The sequence below is a fragment of the Entelurus aequoreus genome, linkage group LG20 (genome assembly GCF_033978785.1).
Source record: "Entelurus aequoreus isolate RoL-2023_Sb linkage group LG20, RoL_Eaeq_v1.1, whole genome shotgun sequence".
Taxonomy (NCBI): domain Eukaryota; kingdom Metazoa; phylum Chordata; class Actinopteri; order Syngnathiformes; family Syngnathidae; genus Entelurus; species Entelurus aequoreus.
This window is the reverse complement of record NC_084750.1, coordinates 33,949,463-33,971,978: the sequence shown is the minus strand read 5'-3', so window position 1 is coordinate 33,971,978 and position 22,516 is coordinate 33,949,463. Positions and strand designations below refer to the sequence as shown.

At 39.1% G+C, this 22,516-nt stretch overlaps 1 protein-coding gene across 1 annotated transcript in view; it reads right to left on the bottom strand.

The window, feature by feature from the left end:
• ext1b (exostosin glycosyltransferase 1b) overlaps nucleotides 1–22,516 on the bottom strand; it is a 380,067-nt gene that overhangs the window by 54,462 nt on the left and 303,089 nt on the right. Inside the window, exons 4-5 of the mRNA XM_062029979.1 lie at nucleotides 18,481–18,600; nucleotides 2,893–3,025 (exon numbers count right to left, since the gene is read on the bottom strand). Coding sequence (XP_061885963.1) covers nucleotides 2,893–3,025; nucleotides 18,481–18,600 — 253 coding nt within the window. The remainder of the gene's footprint in view (nucleotides 1–2,892; nucleotides 3,026–18,480; nucleotides 18,601–22,516) is intronic.

The following is a 22,516-nucleotide window of genomic DNA, read 5'->3' as shown; positions in this document are numbered from 1 at the left end:
GCAAAAAACGGCTCCGGACGACAGCGTGAAGGTGAGCTTGGATTTATTCAACATAAATCACTAAAACTATCACACACGCAAACAATAAAGCAAAAAGGCAAGCGTGCCTAAAACACATGAAGCTTAATTACTTGGCATGGATGACATGGCATAATCAAACACTTACTTGACATAAACGCGTGACAAACAGAATGCAGGCAGAACGAGTGATGAACAAAGGTAGACTTAAATAACAGTGACATGATTGGAACAAACAGGTGCGTGACTCAAAACGTAAAACAGGTGCGTGACATGACAGGTGAAAACTAATGGGTGACCATGGAAACCAAACCAAACAAGGAAGTGAAACCAGGAACTAAGAAAGTGTCCAAAAAAAACAAACAGCACATGGCCAAAACAAAAACATGATAAACAGACATGACAGGCCGGCGGTTTGTTGCAACTTTGTGACTTTATTGGTGTCTTGCACGTAGCCATCCACCAAGCTAGAGCACCTGCACGCACTCACTGTTGCGCTCCCTCACCTCTCTCGCCCACTCACTCACTGACGTCACTCACCTCACATGCTGTCATATCTTAAAGGGCCACACACACACATGCGCTACTCTCATAACAACTAACAAGACATCATGGCGAAGCCAGAAGTCGAGTTTCTTAACATTCTCACTACTTTTCTTTTGTAGAGGACAAAGAAAAGAACATTTTAGTTAAATGTAAGTTGTGTCTTGGATCAAATATCCCATCTACTTAAAGTTAAAGTGCCAATGATTGTCACACACACGGCGAAATTATTCTCTGCATTTGACCCATCACCCTTGATCACCCCCTGGGAGGTGAGAGGAGCAGTGAGCAGCAGCAGTGACCGCGCCTGGGAATACTGCCCAAAACAGCAATTCAAATCTGCTGAAACAGCTACAAAAGCAACATGCTTCAACAAAGCTAGTAAAGAGAGACACAGACTCCGATGCCACTTCAGCTCCACCTAAGGATTTTAACGGAGGCACTGCTAAACAGGACAACACTGATAGAGCCATTGCAGTGTGTGTGCTAGAAGACATGCAGGCTATTTCTACAGTAGAGTCACCCGCTTTCAGGCAGCTAATTAGCATGATACCGGCGTCTAACAGCAAATGGCACGGAAAACATGTCCCAAGTACCTGGACAGTGAGTACATAAACATGGAAAGCGAGCTAAAGAAAACACTCCAAACTCTGCCTCTGCACATCATTCATCACTGAAGGTACACACACTCTGTCAATTCTCTTATATACTCTTTCATTCTAGACTTCTAGAGTGTTTGAGTATCACATCACTCTAAATGTATAGACTATAAAGTTCACATATATAAAGAGGGATCCTAGTGGGCCAGGCCAATCTTTCCTTATCTCTAAACTAAAACTGGGGAAATGTGTAGTGTCCTGGGCATCAGTACAGTGTTGATCTCCTGAATACATTTTATTTCCGAATTCCTTGAGAGAAAAAAAATGCCTGGTTAGGCTTTGTGTATGTCATGTGTGCCTTCCTTAGGTGAAGCCAGGTTTACAGCTATGTTGTTATTATGCTGTTTGTTACTTATGTATGTTTTGTTGCAGCTATTTAAAAAAGTTTTGTCAATTTGTTCTGGCCTGAAATAAATTGGCCCTTTGAAACATATCTTTGTATTTGTGTGTTGTATGTAGAGCACATTGCTCAGCAGAGTTCAGTGATGCAAATTAATGTCAAGTTGATCAACAGATTGTATTATTCTCCAGTGCAATAACAGTACTGAAATGAAGGCTAAATGGGCATTAAAGGGAGCTTAAAAAAAAAAAAAGTAGAAGAAGTAACTAAATAGTTACTTTTCACAGTAACAAATTACTTTTTGGTGTAAGTAACTGAGTTACTTTTGAAATAACGTAACTAGTAACTGTAACTAGTTACTGGTTTTCAGTAACTAACCCAACACTGCATATACCGTAATATTGTACATGGTAATTGCGATTTGTTTTGTATATTGTATATATTATATACTGTATATATAATATGTAAATATTACATATATGTTATATTTATATTGCTACTATGGTACATTTTTAGTCTACTTTATACTTTTTGTTTTTGCCCTCTTTTTGTGCATTATCCTTTCCATCCTTTGTAACGGAGCTACTGTGTGGAACAATTTCCCTTGTGGATCAATAAAGTTTGTCTAAATCTAAGTAAGAAAATAACAACACAAAATCCCACCACAATTACAAACCTTTTGCACCTACTCAATTATGTAAATGCCAACATAGTACGTTTCTTATTATAATGATGTTTGGTATGTAAACAAAACAAACAAACAAAAAAATAATAAATTTTTTTTTTATCCCAACCAGCACGTATTGTCACCTCAAACCTCTTTTTTTCCGCCTTTTAATAACCACACAAAAAAAAATCCCTCACAGGCTGTTTATTTGTTCTGTGGGTAGTTCACACTGGTTCAGGCCCATGTCAAATGCATTCATACTGCTGTGTGTGGTTAGAGTGATGATGGAGTGAAGAAGCGGGGGACTAAAGGGTCACGTATATGCGGAGAAGGGATAACTCGGCGTTGCTGAACCGCAGCGGCGACAGCGAATGCTGACTCAAAAACGATGATGGAGAGGCGGGTGAGTCAGCAGCACAAATACAACCATCAGTCAAAGGCCACTTCCTCCACTGCACTCGCCTGACTCTCAACGGGGGCAGTGGATCAGTGTCTCCCCCCAGGACTACAGCTTTAGGGGCACTGGGGAATCCAGGGTATTTGGCAGCAAGCGCTCTTGTATGGGATCTGAAATTGTGCTGCTGTACCCAATCATGTGTCCAATACGTGTATTTTGATGCATATTTTTGAAAGAATCAGCACTATAATGTGTGAATTTGACTTACCCAGAGTGGCGTAGTAGAAGGGAAAGTCTCCCAGGTAGCCCGAGTACTGCGGCAGAGCAAAGAGTCCCCCAGGGTGACTGTTCCACATCAGGCTGCTCCTGGAGTTGTGCTCCAAAACCCGGTCCTTAATGATCTGCATAAGTAAACCACAATATATGTATATATATATATAAATGCACGAATGATGTCGATATTGTATTTAGAGTTGAGCACTTTTTGTCATTCAGTCAATGTAAATACATAGAAAATATATACTAACATAGATCTATATAATACAAACCCCGTTTCCATATGAGTTGGGAAATTGTGTTAGATGTAAATATAAACGGAATACAATGATTTGCAAATCCTTTTCAACCCATATTCAATTGAATGCACTACAAAGACAAGATATTTGATGTTCAGACTCATAAACTTTATTTTTTTTTGCAAATAATAATTAACTTAGAATTTCATGGCTGCAACATGTGCCAAAGTAGTTGGGAAAGGGCATGTTACCACTGTGTTACATGGCCTTTCCTTTTAACAACACTCAGTAAACGTTTGGGAACTGAGGAGACACATTTTTGAAGCTTCTCAGGTGGAATTCTTTCCCATTCTTGCTTGATGTACAGCTTAAGTTGTTCAACAGTCCGGGGTCTCCGTTGTGGTATTTTAGGCTTCATAATGCGCCACACATGTCTGGACTACAGGCAGGCCAGTCTAGTACCCGCACTCTTTTACTATGAAGCCACGTTGATGTAACACGTGGTTTGGCATTGTCTTGCTGAAATAAGCAGGGGCGTCCATGGTAACGTTGCTTGGATGGCAACATACAGTATGTTGCTCCAAAACCTGTATGTACCTTTCAGCATTAATGGCGCCTTCACAGATGTGTAAGTTACCCATGTCTTGGGCACTAATACACCCCCATACCATCACAGATGCTGGCTTTTACACTTTGCGCCTATAACAATCCGGATGGTTCTTTTCCTCTTTGGTCCGGAGGACACGACGACCACAGTTTCCAAAAAACAATTTCAAATGTGGACTCGTCAGACCACAGAACACTTTTCCACTTTGTATCAGTCCATCTTAGATGAGCTCAGGCCCAGCGAAGCCGACGGCGTTTCTGAGTGTTGTTGATAAACGGTTTTCGCCTTGCATAGGAGAGTTTTAACTTGCACTTACAGATGTAGCGACCAACTGTAGTTACTGACATTGGGTTTCTGAAGTGTTCCTGAGCCCATCTGGTGATATCCTTTACACACTGATGTCGCTTGTTGATGCAGTACAGCCTGAGGGATCGAATGTCACGGGCTTAGCTGCTTATGTGCAGTGATTTCTCCAGATACTCTGAACCCTTTGATGATATTTGATGAAATCCCTAAATTCCTTGCAATAGCTGGTTGAGAAAGGTTTTTCTTAAACTGTTCAACAATTTGCTGACGCATTTGTTGACAAAGTGGTGACCCTCGCCCCATCCTTGTTTGTGAATGACTGAGCATTTCATGGAATCTACTTTTATACCCAATCATGGCACCCACCTGTTCCCAATTAGCCTGCACACCTGTTGGATGTTCCAAATAAGTGTTTGATGAGCATTCCTCAACTTTATCAGTATTTATTGCCACCGTTCCCAACTTCTTTGTCACGTGTTGCTGGCATCAAATTCTAAAGTTAATGATTATTTGCAAAAAAAAAAAAGTTTATCAGTTTGAACATCAAATATGTTGTCTTTGTAGCATATTCAACTGAATATGGGTTGAAAATGATTCGCAAATCATTGTATTCCGTTTATATTTACATCTAACACAATTTCCCAACTCATATGGAAACGGGGTTTTTTAATAGAAAAACTATTTCCATTCACATAATTGCCGTGTTTCTTAGAATGAGACTCTACATTTGCAAAAGACAAAAATGCAAACACACACAATTCCTGACAAATTATAAAAGTGATGAATAGTCATAAAGACCTTTCATTATCCGTCGTTATGCGTTTGATCAACGAGCCTTTTAATCACATCGTTGAAATATTTTCATTCCAAAATGTGTTTTCTCACAAAAAAAACCCATGAAGCAAAAAGCAATAAATACTCGCGAATATCATCCTGTAACTGCTGTGATAATCACTTGTATTTATTGCTGGAACAGGATGATGTTCACAGTAATATTTAGAGCTGGGTATTGGCACTGACTTTACGATACGGTACTTGTCATGATACCCGAGTCACGGTACGATATATGTAATGAAGCAATATTCCACATAATTCACTGATAAACGTAAAATTTAGCTTGCAATACACAACAACCACTAAGCCAACGTACTCAAAAAGAAACAGCAGTCCTTTGGGAACAAAAATGGACAGGGAGGACTGATGGTACGAAAGAGGAGTGAGAGAAGCCATCTATGTTAAGGTTGAAAAACCATGCCCGAACAGAGGAGGTGGTCTACGACACCACCTATCTCCCCCATACAACACTGTCCTTTCAGCCATTTCTAAAAGACAATTTAGCCTCAGTGGGCCTTTTGGTTAGCGCGTCCGCCCTGAGATCGGTAGGTCGCGAGTTCAATCCCGGGCCGAGTCATACCAAAGACTATAAAAATGGGACCCATTACCTCCCTGCTTGGCACTCAGCATCAACACTGCAAAAAGTCAGTGTTCAAAAACAAAAAAAATTAGGGGTATTTTATTTGAACTAAGCAAAATTATCTGCCAATAGAACAAGAAAATTCGGCTTGTCAAGACTTTCCAAAACAAGTAAAATTAAAGCTGCAAGCAGCGATGGACGGGACCGACTTTGACGGCACATAAAATCCAAACCGGAGTAGTAATTAAAACTCTTTAATCAACTTTTAATCAGAAGAGTTCAATCTCTCTCCTGTACTAGTTTGAAGCCGACACGACAAACGCGCTCAGAGGAGATAATGTTTGAAAAAAGGTGACTGTTTTTACTAAACTTTTGTTTTGAAGGGGGAATTGCAAACTTCCTGTTGATTTTTGCTGGGGGCCGTCAGTGAATGAAATCTAGGTCTAAGTGAGACCTACATAGAGGTTTTTGTTTCATGTCTCTACGACATTCCTACTGGAAGTTACAGGCAGTTTTGTCTGTGTTTTCTTCCTAGGAGCAGTTTTGTCTGTGTTTTCTTCCTAGGAGCAGTTTTGTCTGTGTTTTCTTCCTAGGGGGCGCTAGAGCGCAATTTTGAGTTTTGTGGTTTGGTTTTTTGAATAGATGGCAATTTTCGCCAGTCCTGATGTGTGTGTCCAATTTGGTGAGTTTTGAAGCATGTTAAGGGGGTCAAATTACAGCTCAAAGAGGCAAAGGTGACTGTTTTTACTAAACTTTTGTTTTGAAGGGGGAATTGCAAACTTCCTGTTGATTTTTGCTGGGGGATGTCAGTGTATGAAATCTAGGTCTAAGTGAGACCTACATAGAGGTTTTTGTTTCATGTCTCTATGACATTCCTACTGGAAGTTACAGGCAGTTTTGTCTGTGTTTTCTTCCTACGGGGCGTTAGAGCGCAATTTTGAGTTTTGGGGTTTGGTTTTTTTGATTAGATCGCAATTTACGCCAGTCCTGATGTGTGTGTCCAATTTGGTGAGTTTTGAAGCATGTTAAGGGGGTCAAATTACAGCTCAAAGAGGCAAAGGTGACTGTTTTTACTAAACTTTTCTTTTGAAGGGGGAATTGCAAACTTCCTGTTGATTTTTGCTGGGGGATGTCAGTGTTTGAAATCTAGGTCTAAGTGAGACCTACATAGAGGTTTTTGTTTCATGTCTCTACGACATTCCTACTGGAAGTTACAGGCAGTTTTGTCTGTGTTTTCTTCCAAGGGGGCACTAGAGCGGAATTTTGAGTTTTGGGGTTTGGTTTTTTGAATAATCGCAATTTTCGCCAGTCCTGATGTGTGTGTCCAATTTGGTGAGTTTTGAAGCATGTTAAGGGAGTCAAATTACAGCTCAAAGAGGCGGCGGAATAATAATAATAAAATGCTAGAAATACAATAGGGTCCTCTGTCCCAAAGGGACATTCAGTCCCTAAGTAGCTAACCTCAAAGAACCCAAAAATACCTTAAAATAAGTATATTCTCACTAATAACAAGTGCACTTTTCTTGGTAGAAAAAAAAGAGACCTTTTTGCTCAGTATGTTGAAAAATATTCTTAAATTAAATAAATGCTAGTACCATTATCTTGACATAATGATATGCGCTCGGCATCATGATTTTTTTTTTCATGCTTGAAGTAAGAAATTATTACTTTAAAAAAGTAGTTTTATACTTGTGATGTTGATGACAAAGCTTTGCATCAGTTGATATTCTAGTTTCAAGCATGTTTTACTCAATAAAGGTCATAAAATCTAAGCAACAAGCTGTAATATCTTACTGAGATAATTTAGGACCAAAACCCTTAAAACAAGTAAAACACTCTAACATAAAATCTGCTTAGTGAGAAGAATTATCTTATCAGACAGAAAATAAGCAAATATCACTCTTATTTGAGATATTTAATCTTACTTAGATTTCAGTGTTTGCAGTGAAGGGTTGGAATTGAGGGTTAAATCACCAAAAATGATTCCCGGGCGCGGCCACCGCTGCTGCTCATTGCTCCCCTCACCTCCCAGGGGGTGAACAAGGGGATGGGTCAAATGCAGAGGACAAATTTCACCACACCTAGTGTGTGTGTGACTATCATTGGTACTCTAACTTTAACTTTAACTTAATATACCAGGAGTTAGATACATTCTGGTCATAGATACTCCTTTGTGCCATTTGTTTACAACTGAATAAAATGCTAAGGTGGTGATTCTGACTATTTTGGTCGATCCACAGCGGCAGGAAATTCCACTTCGACCACTGTTGTTGACATTGACAGTAGGATTGCTCTTTTGCATCTCAACGGTTGTTTTTCTCACCATGATAGGGCGGAACCATCCTTGAAGTTGAAACGCATCGTTACACCCCTTAATGAATGTATGATACAATTAACTGTGGAATATTTTTCCAGTCCAATCACTGTAATGGACTCTGTACTTAAAACTCACTCCTAATACTTAAACAAGTCATCTTCTGCTTTAGAACCTAATATAAAAGTAAAATGAAGTTGCTGGAGATGGGATATACAGTACAGGCTAAACGTTTGGACACACCTTATCATTTTAATGTGTTTTCTTTATTTACATGACTATTTACATTGTAGATTGTCACTGAAGGCATCAAAGCTATGACACCTGTGAAGTAAAAAACATTTCAGATGACTACCTCTTGAAGCTCATTGAGAGAATGCCAAGAGTGTGCACAGCAGTAATCAGAGCAAAGGGTGGCTATTTTGAAGAAATTAGAATATAGAACATGTTTTCAGTTATTTCACCTTTTTTTGTTAAGTACATAACTCCACATGTGTTCATTCATAGTTTTGATGCCTTCAGTGACAATCTACAATGTAAATCAGGGGTGTCAAACCTACGGGCCAGTTAAAACAGGTTTTATCCGGCCCACGGGATGAGTTTGCTAAGTATAAAAATGAGCCGAAATTTTTGAATGAAAGAAACTGCTGTTCTAAATGTGTCCACTAGATGTCGCAATAGCAATTCTTTGTATCTTTGTAGATTATACTACATATGTAAACATTTTTTAAAATGAATAAATATGTAATATGTAATAAATAACATCCTGTAAGTTGATTTTGATATTATTTTTTTAATCTTGATGTGGGCTCTGTACCGAGGATGTCGTTGTGGCTTGTACAGCCCTTTTAGACACTTGTGATTTAGGGCTATATATATAAACATTGATTGATTGATTGATGATGGATTGCAAATTAACATCAATGAGTTGACTGATGAACATTATCACATTATTTATTCAGAAAGTATAAATAACGATAAATAAAGGTAGAATACTATTAACCGCAACATATAAGTGTAAAAAAACCAACAACATTATGATTTGTAAATTTTTAGAATGTGCTTCATTTATTTTTAAACAAAGAAAACAATCTGAAGTTGTCTTTAGTTCTATGTTATCATGCCGGGAGTAGATTTTTCTCCATGTGGCCCCCGATCTAAAATGAGTTTGACACCCCTGGTGTAAATAGTCATAAAAATAAAGAAAACACATTGAATGAGAAGGTGTCTCCAAACTTTTGGCCTGTACTGTATATGAGAGTAGTCAGAGTTGGATTTGAAAAAAGACCAAAATACGGTCTTGTGAATTGCCTAAACACACATTTTTGTGACCCGGCTATGAAAAAACATTTTTAAAATAACTTGTTTATGTTTTACTTGTGAAAGAAGCTATCAAATGTTGGCTAAGCCTAAGCCAGTGTTTTTCAACCTTTTTTGAGTCAAGGCACATTTTTTGCGTTGAAAAAATCCGGATGCCCACCACCATGAGAAATCATTAAAAAATGAAACTCAGTTGACAGTAAAAAGTCGTTGTCGTAATTGTTGGATATGACTTTAAACCATAACCAACCATGCATCAATATAGCTCTTGTCTCAAAGTAGGTGTACTGTCACCACCTGTCACATCACACCCTGACTTATTTGGAGTTTTTTGCTGTTTTCCTGTGTGTAGTGTTTTAGTTCTTGTCTTGCGCTCCTATTCTGGTGGCTTCTTCTCTTTTTTTTGTATTTTCCTGTAGCAGTTTCATGTCTTCCTTTGAGCGATATTTCCCGCATCTACTTTGTTATAGCCATCAAGAATATTTCAGTTGTTTTTATCCTTCTTTGTGGGGACATTGTTGATTGTCATGTCATGTTCCAATTGTACATTGTGGACGCCGTCAGTAAGTCTTTGCTGTCGTCCAGCATTCAGTTTTTGTTTACTTTGGAGCCAGTTCAATTTTAGTTTCATTCTGCATAGCCTTCCCTAAGCTTTAATGCCTTTTCTTAGGGGCACTCACCTTTTGTTTATTTTTGGTTTAAGCATTAGATACCTTTTTACCTGCACACTGCCTCCCGCTGTTTCCGACATCTACAAAGCAATTAGCTACCGGCTGCCACCTACTGATATGGAAGAGTATTACACGGTTACTTTGCCGAGCTCTAGAAAACAACACATCATTTGCAGACTATAATTACTGGTTTGCAAAACATATTTTTAACCCAAATAGGTGAAATTAGATAATCTCCCACGGCTTACCAGGTTGAAAAACACTGGCCTAAGCAACAGCTACAGTAGTCGATCAAGTCAACAACTTTTCGCCGACATAAACAGAATTTTGCTTTCTTTAAAGGACCCCGACGTCAAAGGCGTTGGCCGGTCACAAGCACGCACAGAGTCTATCAGAGTTCCAGCAACAAAGTCATCAGTCGCGTCTAAGCAGAAAGTCATTCAGGCTTCGATCCTTTCCACGATCAGTCAAACAGTCCGACAGCAGAACGGCCGTTAGTCTCTTAGCCGTCTCTCCTCGCTGGCGGCCGCGGCCTCTGCTGAACGGGCGGGCCGAGAACAGAGATATTGCTACCTTGCCCTTGAGCCAAGCTAAATTGCTTCAGTAAAACAGGCGCAGGTTTAGGGGCCGTGTTTTATAGCGGCTATTGAATCGGGAGGTGATGGCTGCTGGCTTGGTAACTCAGAGGAGAGTTTGTGATTTGTAGTAACGGGTAAGCAGCTGATAGCTGTTTGGAATGTAAAAAAGTTATTATAGCTCCAAGGCCCGCCGCCGTGAAAATATTGACAAAGCCACATAAAAAATCTTCATAGGTAGGGCAGGAGGGTGTGGAAAAAAATGCAAGGGGTGAGCTTTTTAACGCCCCCGAGCTTTGTTTCATTTGCCTCGGCCTGAAAGATTAACGCGATAGCCGTTAACTTATCTGTCAAAACAACGCCTGCCACCTTAAAAAAAAAAAAAAAAAAAAAAAAGCCACGGCCCTTCCATCTTACGAGGGGCAATTTGGCTCGCTTGGCTGCCGCTCCTCCTCAGTCAGCACAAGCTCAGTCGCCATGTGATGGACGACTCAATCTCCCCCTCCGAACGGCCACAATCAACCAATTAGAGCATGACAGATAAATCCTGCTTCTCCAGGAGTGTACTTTAATAGGTGGACTTTAAAAGGTGTACTGGCGGCTTGTGATTGGTGGAAAGACGCGTGATTGGTCAGGAAACACTGCACGATAAGCTGTCGGAAAAGGGCGCATACACACTCTTTGTGTAGACGTGGGCAGTCAATAACAAGTGGTTGGCGTGGTTTTACGGGTGTGTGTGTGGAGGGTTGACGGAATGAATTAATAATCTCAGTTGTCATCTGTGGAACTACACCATACGTCACCCTGCACTTACACTATATTGCCAAAAGTATTTGGCCACCTGCCTTGACCAACGTTCCCTCTAATTGTTCATGTGTGTGAGCAAACACAAAAACTCCCTGAGCATTTAGTGGAGCACATGTGAGCAACATCACACGTGGCAATACCAGCAGCACAACTGTCTTAAAACAAACTTTTATAATAACACTCAAATGAGAGGAGTCATTTTCATGAGATTATTTTGTAATATTAGTGATTTGCCCCACTTGTAATGAAAATAAAAGAAATCTTGTTTTTCATAAGCTATGGATTAGTATTGTACAATATGTCTGGGTGGGTGTCCTGCTTTGGAAATCATTTGTACCCCTTTCAGAGATCACATTTAGTTGCCCTTAAACATCCTCATGTTGCACAATGAAATGTAAGCATAGGATGAAGTGTGCATTCCTGTAACTTTCTCTAGTAACAGCATTCCATGATTAATATAAACAAATTAATATTAATAATAAATGACAGTAGAATAAGCACACGTATGACTGAGGAGTCATAGTGTAACTTTGTGTTGTGTTTGAGTTGTCCGACTTTTTGTGTGGCCATAAATGCACCAGTGGCTTAGTGGTATGCGTGTTGGTGACAGATGACAAGTTGGTTTTGGCCTGGTTTGTACGGCAGAAAATGACTAGTTTTTCGAGATAGAAGTTTTTTACTCATGTTTTTGGTGTGGTTATAAACAGTTTTGCTCAATAAAGTGATCGATATAATTCCTGGCCTCGAAGCATCTCGATAGACGTTACAATAATTGAATGGTGTTCAATTGAACGGTGTTGACGAACACCGTTAGGGCCGCTTGTTGTCACTGTCACTCAGAGTTGTATTGCAAAATTACACAGAATAAATGTGTTTATTTTGTTTAGAATTCAGATGGGTTTGATTTGGTGCGCGGCATATATTTGCTGTGCACAGAGGACGTTTGAGCAGTACGCAATTGCGCAGGCGCACACCTTAGAGGGAACGTTGGCCTTGACTCACATATGAACTTGAAATGCCATCCCATTTCTAACACACAGGGTTCAACATGATGTGGGTCCACCTCTTGCAGCTATTACAGCTTCAACTCTTCTGGGAAGGCTGTCCACAAGGTTGCGGAGTGTGTTCATAGGAATTTTCGACCATTCATCCAAAAGCGCATTGGTGAGGTCACACACTGATGTTGGTCGAGAAGGCCTGGCTCTCAGTCTACGTTCTACTTCAACCAAAAGGTTTTTTTTATCGGATTCAGGTCAGGACTCTGTGCAGGCCAGTCAAGTTCATCTACACCAGACTCTGTCATCCATGTTTTTATGGACCTTGCTTTGTGCACTGGTGCACAGTCATGTTGGAAAAGGAAGGGGCCCACTCCAAACTGTTCCAATCCAATCCAATCCACTTTATTTATATAGCACATTTAAAGGCCTACTGAAATGATTTTTTTTTTTTTATATGGGAATAGCAGATCCATTCTATGTGTCATACTTGATCATTTCGCGATATTGCCATATTTTTGCTGAAAGGATTTAGTAGAGAAAATCGACGATAAAGTTCGCAACTTTTGCTCGCTGATAAAAAAAAGCCTTGCCTGTACCGGAAGTAGCGTGACGTCACAGGAGCTAGTATTCCTCACAATTCCCCATTGTTTACAATGGAGCGAGAGAGTGACGATTACCCCATTAATTTGAGCGAGGATGAAAGATTTGTAGATGAGGAACGTTACAGTGAAGGACTTGAGAGGCAGTGATGGACGTATCTTTTTTCGCTCTGACCGTAACTTAGGTACAAGCTGGCTCATTGGATTCCACACTCTCCTTTTTCTATTGTGGATCACGGATTTGTATTTTAAACCACCTCGGATACTATATCCTCCTGAAAATGAGAGTCGAGCACGCGAAATGGACATTTAAAGTGACTTTTATCTCCAAGACAATACATCGGTGACACACTTAGCTACTGAACTAACGTAATAGCATCGTTCTCAAATGAAGATACAAACAAAATAAATAAACCCCTGACTGGAAGGATAGACAGAAGACCAACAATACTATTAAACCATGGACATGTAACTACACGGTTAAAAATTCTCAGCCTGGTAAGGCTTAAAAATGCTTTTGCTAACGACGCTAAGGCTAATTTAGCAACTTAGCAACCGGACCTCACAGAACTATGATAAAACATTAGCGCTCCACCTACGCCAGCCAGCCCTCATCTTCCCATCAACAGCCGTGCTCACCTGCGTTCCAGCGATCAACGGCACGACGAAGGACTTCATCCGTGGGTTTGGCGGCAAGCATCGGCTAGGCGTAGTAAGTAGTCCTTGTTGTGTTGCTGTAAGTATTGTACTTAGCCGCTAATACACCGATCGATCCCACCTACAACGTTCTTCTTTGCAGCCTCCATTGTTCATTAAACAAATTGCAAAAGATTCACCAACACAGATGTCCAGAATACTGTGGAATTTTGTCGAAGAAAACAAGAGGCTTTTCTATCGGGTCCGATGGGGTCCAACCCCTTCCGTTGCTTTTGTGACGTCACGCGCATAAATCCTATCCAAAGGAGTTTTTCAACCGGAAGTGTGGCGGGAATTTTAAAATTGCACTTTATAAGTTAACCCAGCCGTATTGGCATGTGTTGCAATGTTAAGATTTCATCATTGATATATAAACTATCAGACTGCGTGGTTGGTAGTAGAGGGTTTCAGTAGGCCTTTAAACAACAAAAATGTTTCCAAAGTGCTGCACGATAATATTAAAAACAATATTAAAATATTATCCTTAGCTCCAACAATGACTGAATAAAAACAAAAAATAAATAAATATAAAACCAATATAAAAACAATATAAAAATAAATATGATTAAAAACTATTTTAAAAGGGAAAAAAACAATTAAAACAGTAAATAGATATCAACATTTATTAAAAAAAACCCACAGAGGACAACAGAGGACAGAGGACCACACAACTCACATAGTGGTAAAAGCCAAAGAATAAAAGTGGGTCTTAAGACGAGACTTAAAACACTCCACTGTGGGAGCAGTTTGAACATGGAGGGGCAGAGTGTTCCAGAACTTAGGGCCGACCACAGAGAAGGCCCTGTCTCCCCTGGATTTAAGTCTGGTCTTTGGCACCACGAGCTGGAGCTGGCTCTCGGACCTCAGAGCGCAGTTGGGAGCATGGAATTGTCCAAAATGTTTTGGTATCCTGGAGCATTTAAAGTTCCTTTCACTGGAACTAAGGGGCCAAGCCCAACTCCTGAAAAACAACCCCACACCATAATTCCTCCGCTGACCCCTCTCTGTCAGTTTACGTGGCCTACCACTTGGTGGCTGAGTTGCTGTTGTTCCCAAACTCTTCCATTTTCTTATAATAAAGCCGACAGTTGACTTTGGAATATTTAGGAGCGAGGAAATTTCACGACTGGATTTGTTGCACAGGTGGCATCCTATGACAGTTCCACGCTGGAAATCACTGAGAGCGGCCCATTCTTTCACAAATGTTTGTAGAAACAGTCTCCATGCCTAAGCGCTTGGTTTTATTCACCGGGCCAAGTGATTAGGACACCTGATTCTCATCATTTGGATGGGTGGCCAAATACTTTTGGCAATATAGTGCACCTTGTATGCCTCGCTGCTTTTTACGGGACAGTCAGTCAGGATTAAGCCGCGCTCCACACAGACACTCAGTCACCTTGGTCTTTAGTGACAACATGGCAAGGTTACGCCTGGGTGGTGCCGCGCGACACACCTTGACATATGGAGATGTGTTTCTGACGCGGTGCGCCGACAGCTCACCGTAAAAAAACGGGCGAGATAACAACGGACCTGAGATGCCGCGATAGCCGCAATCAGACACACGCCGTAGCCCAGACAGATTGTGGAAGAAAAAAAAGCCGCACTGTGGAAGACGTACTTGAAGAAGCAGCGAGGGGAATCTTGTTCCCGCGTGATGCAGTAGGAGAGGAAATTAAATGAGATATTTTGATAAGAGCTGAGAGGAAGTCGAACACGTCTGCAACCTCTGAGTCTTCATCCCCTCCTCTGTAAACAATTCCAGAGGAGACTTTTTCGGTCATAAACTCCACGAACTGGGTTGCTGTTGAATAAATGATGAGGTCAGTGCAGGTGAACTCCAACTGCACTGGATACTGTGATTCAAATGAGAAAACGCAGCTTATGTGGGATTTAGGAGTTGCATAAAACTTAACAAGTTCGACTAAAAGTATGAGTAACAGCAGGTCGTGTCACTAAAAGAGAACTTCTTTATTGATAAGCATTTTTTGACTTTCCAACATAAACTCCATTAGGGTACTGTATTTTCCCGACTATAAGGCGCACTTAAAATCATTTTTTCCCCCTCAAAAATCGACAGTGCGCCTTATAACCCGGGGGCGCCTAATGTACGGAATCATTTTGGTTTTGCTTACTGACCTCGAAGCTATTTTATTTTCTACAGGATGTAATGATAAGCGTGACCAGTAGATGGCAGTCAAACATAAGACTTAGACTTCCTTTTTATTGTCATTCAAATTTGAACTCTACAGTACCGATAAGAACGAAATATCGTTACATCAGCTCATGGTAGTGCAGAATAAAAAAGCAATAAGGTGCATATATAAATAAATAAATAGGTTAATGTACAGATAAATATATTGCACTTTTTCATATGCATCCACGTTTATGGATGTTTGTTATATTGTCTTTATATTCCAGCGAGTTAATCCATTTTGGGGGGAATTGAGGGGATAATTATGATGCGTTCAAGAGTCTTACGGCCTGAGGGAAGAAGCTGTTACAGATAAGTGTAGACTGCAATATGATGGCAATACAACACTAACATTTTATATGTTCCATTGAAAATATAGAACATTACACACGGTGCTCAAAAATCTATCAAAATGTTTTAGTACGACTTTGGTAAGCAATGAAGCCACACTGCTTGATGGATTGTACTGTGCTTCAACATAGGAGTATTATTGTGGTGTGTGTATAAGGTAAGACATATTACCTGGGGACGGCGTGGCGCGGTCGAGAGAGTGGCCGTGCCAGCAACCTGAGGGTTCCTGGTTCGATCCCCACCTTCTACCAACCTCGTCATGTCCGTTGTGTCCTTGAGCAAGACACTTCACCCTTGCTCCTAATGGGTCGTGGTTAGCGCCTTGCATGGCAGCTCCCGCCATCAGTGTGTGAATGTGTGTGTGAATGGGTGAATGTGGAAATAGTGTCAAAGCGCTTTGAGTACCTTGAAGGTAGAAAAGCGCTATACAAGTATAACCAATTTACCATTTATCTGGCGTTTTGTTTCGCAATATTATGCAAAAGCAACTTTTCTTACCTTCTGCTACCTGCTGATCTGTATTTGGGATCTGCATAAGTCCTGAAAAAGTGTGCGCATCCGCCTTTTAGTCCGTGCTGACGGCGTAGTCGATACACTTCTTCTTTTTCTCTATCTTCTTGTTATGGGACATTCATCCTCCGCTGTTGCTATTTCTAATATAAAGTAGTGTAAAGTTCTTACTTATATCTGTCAGTAAACTCGCCATGAAAGCGCTAAAACATACCGGTATAGTGAGTTTACATTATTCACCCAAGGAGCTTTATTTATTAGAGAGTTCCGGTCGGACGGTTTTTCACGGGACACATTTCCAGCGTTGTTATTACACTAGTGAGCCATGGATGAGGAGATGCTGCTCCGTTGTTGATTGAAGTAAAGTCTGAATGTCATTAAAACAGTTAGCTCCATTTTTTGACACTTCTTCCACTCCAGTCCTTATAATCCGGTGCGCCTTTTGTATGAAAATAGACCTGACTAGACGCGCTCAACGGCAGTGCGCTTTATAATCCGGTGCGCCATATGGTCCGAAAATTACGGTACTCAAAATGTGCATTGGCCCACTTCAAGTAACTTCTTTTGAACTAACTTTAGCCACATGACATGAATGCGAATAGCATGTTGAAACTAAGCACCTTACAGTGATTCAACAAAATAATTGTTTTGCAAAAAATAAACATAAATAATATTTAATTACTGGTGAGATTTTAACTAGGGATGTCCGATAATATCGGACTGATGATATTATCGGCAGATAAATGCTTTAAAATGTAATATCGGAAATTATCGGTATCGGTTTCAAAATTATCGGTATCGGCTTCAAAAAGTAAAATGTATGACTTTTTAAAACGCCGCTGCGCCAATAAACCTTAAAGGCACTGCCTTTGCATGCCGGCCCAATCACATAATATCTATGGCTTTTCACACACACAAGTGAATGCAATGCATACTTGGGTCAACAGCCATACAGGTCACACTGAGGGTCGCTGTATAAACAACTTTAACACTGTTACAAATATGCGCCACACTGTGAACCCACACCAAACAAGAATGACAAACACATTTCGGGAGAACATCCGCACCATAACACAACATAAACACAACAGAACAAATACCCAGAACCACTTGCAGCACTAACTCTTCCGGGACGCTACAATATAAACCTCCCGCTACTTCCTACCCCCCCAATGAACCCCGTCCCCCTCAACCTCCTCATGCTCTTTCAGGGAGAGCATGTCCCAAATTCCAAGCTGCTGTTTTGAGGCATGTTAAAAAAAATTATGCACTTTGTGATTTCAATAATAAATATGGCAGTGCCATGTTGGCATTTTTTTCGATAACTTGAGTTGATTTATTTTGGAAAATCTTGTTACATTGTTTAATGCATCCAGCGGGGCATCACAACAAAATTAGGCATAATAATGTGTTAATTCCACGACTGCATATATCGGTATCGGTTGATATCTGAATCGGAAATTAAGAGTTGGACAATATCGGAATATCGGCAAAAAAGCCATTATCGGACATCTCCAATTTTAACCCATGCCAAGAGGGGAGGAATGCAGACTTTCCCTGTACACAAGTTGAGTACTTTAGTCAAAGAAACTTCCAATATTGATCAGTTCAAAAGCCCCTAAAATGAGCACCAATTATGAAGTGATTGGGAACCCCAATATATAATATGTAAATGTCATTATGAATGGAATATTCCGTGTTGGAAATAGGAGCGACACATTAAGGTCAATGGCGTCTATGTAAACAGTGATAGTCCTCTCACTTCAACTACTTAAACTACAAGGACCACTAATGAGCACCACTGGACTGGAATCAACACGAGCACTTCATCACATGACCAACTACCACATCTGCTATGAATCATGTCTTCTGCCGCCACGTCTTCAATGACACTATCGCCCTCTGCCGTGACAGTGCGGCCCACCGAGAGGGTGATTGATGACGCGGCGCAGGACGGCTACGTGCATGTGTGGAATCCTCACCTCCAGTGTGGTCAGCACTATTTTCTCCACAGAGGAGAAGTAGGCCTCCCACAGGAACTGTGTCTGCTGTCTGAGTGACAGGATCTTATCCTGGTGGATGGAGCGCACCGTGGTGGGAATCTGTGAGAAAGCACAAGTCAGCAGACCTAAAACAGTACTATGATAGTAGTAAACAAAGATCAGGTTCCAAGTTGGGGTTATCTCACAGAGTTATACGTGGAATAATTGTTTTACATATTTATAAATCAGCAAAAACTGATTGCTGATTGAATCAGTGAATCAGTTTCAACTAGTTTGCTGGCTAAGGAAAACAAATATTCAGAGAAACTATCCAATAGGTTTAAGTCAGGGGTCACCAACCTTTTTGAAACCAAGGGCTACTTCTTGGGTACTGATTAATGCGAAGGGCTACCAGTTTGATAACCACTTAAATAAATTGCCAGAAGTAGCCAATTTGCTCAATTTACCTTTAACTCTGTTATTATTAATAATTAATGATATTTATCTTTGTGGAAACACTGATCATCTTAATGATTTCTCACAATAAATATATATAGAAACAGATAAATATCAATATGCAACACTTTATTTTTATATTTTCTCTAAGTGCACATTTTTCAAATTGAACATTTTCAAATGATCACTTCTAAGACAGTCTTGTGAAATCACAATATCCCATTTTAACTAGCTAGCCACTAACATTTTTTAACAAATCATGAATTACTTTGCACCATGTTTGTACAAATAATAACTCATGTAAAATACAAAAGTAAACTCTCAAATTTTTAAATCATGTCACACTTTGAACTGGACACCAAATCTGTTATCTGTTTCTTTGTCAGTTAGTGGGAAGCCTGGCATTGCATGCTGTTAACTAGTGTGTTGTACTCTGGTGTGTAACTTGACACTGCAACTCTGAGTGAGTCTTGCAGATGTGCATCAGTGAGGCGTGTTCTGTGTTTGTTCTTGATGAAGTTCATGTCAGAAAAAGCTGATTCACAAAGATAAGATTTTTCCTCATTGTTTGCGGAACCTTCTTAATCTTTTGGACATATTTTCACAGCAATCTGGCCTTAAGCTTAATTATGATAAATGTAAAATGTTAAGGATCGGAAATCTAAAGGGAACGTCCTTTCGAATGGAATGCAAAGTGCCTGTTTTGTGGACAGATGGACCAGTTAACATACTTGGTGTTGTTGTCCCAGAAAATCTGGAAGATCTAGGCTCAGTAAATTATGATAATCGACTAAGAAAGCTGGACAAAATTATGCAATTATGGAAAGGGAAATCCCTAACCTTGTATGGTAAAATGTCTATTGCCAACTCGTTAATTATTCCTCAATTTATTTATTTGTTTTTGTCATTACCAGCTCCATCACAAAACTTTTTTAAGATTTATGAGCGGAGGGTCTTCGATTTTGTCTGGAACGGCAAACCAGAAAAGATTAAAAGAAAGGTTTTGTACAAAGAGTATGAATATGGGGGCCTGAAACTTCTCAACCTTGAAGCTATGTGTCTGTCTTTAAAAGCATCAATTGTTCCAAAGATGTATTTAAACATTGAGTGGTACACAAATGTCCTGTTGGACAAAAAACATGTACTGTATCAAAAGAAATTGTATCCTTTTTTACAAGTGATCCCGTCCCAGAGAGTCTGCTGGGAAACATGGCGGGGTTCATAAAGGAAACAATCCACTCATAGTGGTGTTTTCAATTTTATGTGCCAGAAAAAAGACGATATTTTGCAGCAGTTAATATGGATGAACTCTAATATTGTAATAGATGGAAAGCCTTTCTTTTGGAAAAATATGTTTGAAAGAGGAATCATTTTTGTCAATGATATTATCAATGAGAATGGTAAAATTATGAAGTATGATGAATTTAGAGCTATGTATGGTGATGCTTGCTCAAGCTTTTCATTTTATCAACTAACTGGAGTAATTGGGAAAATATGGAAACAAATAATTAATTATGGAACTACTAAATTATTAGTTTGTAAACCTCTAATAAGAAATTCTAGTTGGCAAAAAGGAACTAAAATAAATAGAAAAAGATATAATTTTTATTTAATGAAGAAATCTTTGAAGGCTGCCTCATACAACACAAATGGAAAATGGGAGGACTTTTTTGACTGCCCGTTGCCATGGGATGCCATATTCAAACTAATCTATAAAACCACTATCGATGTGCAAAATCGTTATTTTCAAATTAAAATTATTTATAACTTCTTAACCACAGGGAAAATGTTAAAATTATGGAATATGACAGAGTCAGATGATTGCCCATTTTGTTGTCAGGAGCCTGAATCCACCCTGCATTTGTTTTGGTATTGTCATATTGTGTCTTTGTTTTGGGTGGAAGTTGAAAAAATGTGTTTAAGGATTGGTTTGTTTATGAAGCTTAATGTGGTTTCTGTTATTTTAGGAGAGTTCATTGACAATCATGATTTAGTCAATTTAATTATAGTACTCGGTAAAATGTTTATTTTTAAGGCCAAAAACAGATATTCACTTAGTATTACTTTCTTTAAAACATTTATTCAGTATTTTCTAACTTTAGAAAGTTACATGGTTGAAAACGATAATGATGCCAAAAAACATTAAAAAAAAGATGAGAAGTCCTCAAAGGCTTATTTTGAAAGTATAATTATGTTTATAGATTATATGATATCTGTTGTTGTGTTCCCTAATTTGAGTGACCTGGACATAATCTGGACTGTACATAAATGCTTATTTTGAAAATGTAATTTTGTTTATAAATTATATGCAATCTGTTGTGTTCCCTAATTTTTTTCTGTGTACATGAATGAAGGTGTGTGTTGCTGAGTCCGACTTGGACATTATCTGTACTGGGCCTGGTTTAAAAAAAAACTTTAAACAAATCTAATTTCATTGACAACCTGGTCTGTTGAAGATAAGGCCCTTTTTTTAAAAAAATAAAATAAAATAAGATAAATAAATAAAAAACATCTTCTTGGATAAAAAAGAAAGTAAAACAATATAAAAATAATTACATAAAAAATAGTAATTAATGAAAATGTTAGTGGACCAGCAGCCTATACAATCATGTGTGCTTCAGGGACTGTGTCCCTTGCAGATGTGTTGTCTATGTTGTGGGAACCAGAATATTGGTAGCAGAAAGAAATAACCCCTTTTGTGTGAGTGGGTGTGGATGAGTGTGCATGGGGGAGGTTGTTTGGGTTGATGCACTGATTGAAAGTGTATCTATGTAGATTTAATTTTTAAAAAAAATAAAAAAAAAATTTTAAATTTTTTTTTTAAAATTTTTATTTTTAAATTTTTTTTTATTTTTATTTTTTTTAGAACAGGCCCGCGGGCGACTCATCTGGTCCTTACGGGCGACCTGGTGCCCGCGGGCACCGCGTTGGTGACCCCTGGTTTAAGTAATATTCAAAAATAATCCTCAATCCATTAAACGATGATGAAAGTTGACATTTATTCTGTTGTCTCAAATTGTGTTGTTCCAGTAACATTCAATGTTGAGGGTTTTTTTTTGCTTAGCATTAATTTTGCTATTTTACAGAAATAATCATATTCACTTGAAAAGTATTTAACACAAGAAGGTAGCTGAGGTTAAAAGTCAAATGTTCCTCGTCTGCTCGGTTTGAATTTCATCTCATATTTCAAACTTCATTGATGTATGTCCTACCCCAAAGTACCGGTAATGTGTCGTTTAGGGCTGCAACAAATAATTATTCAGATACAAAAAAGCTTTGATTTATATTCTGTTGCTTTGATTGACAGTTTAAACAAAACAATAAAATCTGGACCGCAAGGAGTGCCCCGAACTTTGAATATGTGAACATAGTTTCCACACAGTCGCTGCAATAGAGCGCACAAGAGCGGTGTTATGTGGGTGCCGTGATCTGTGTGGCGGCGAACAGGGGAGAAATATTCATATATATATGTATATATATATACATATATATACATACATACATATATATATATATATATATATATATATATACATATATATACATACATACATATATATATATATATATATATATATAT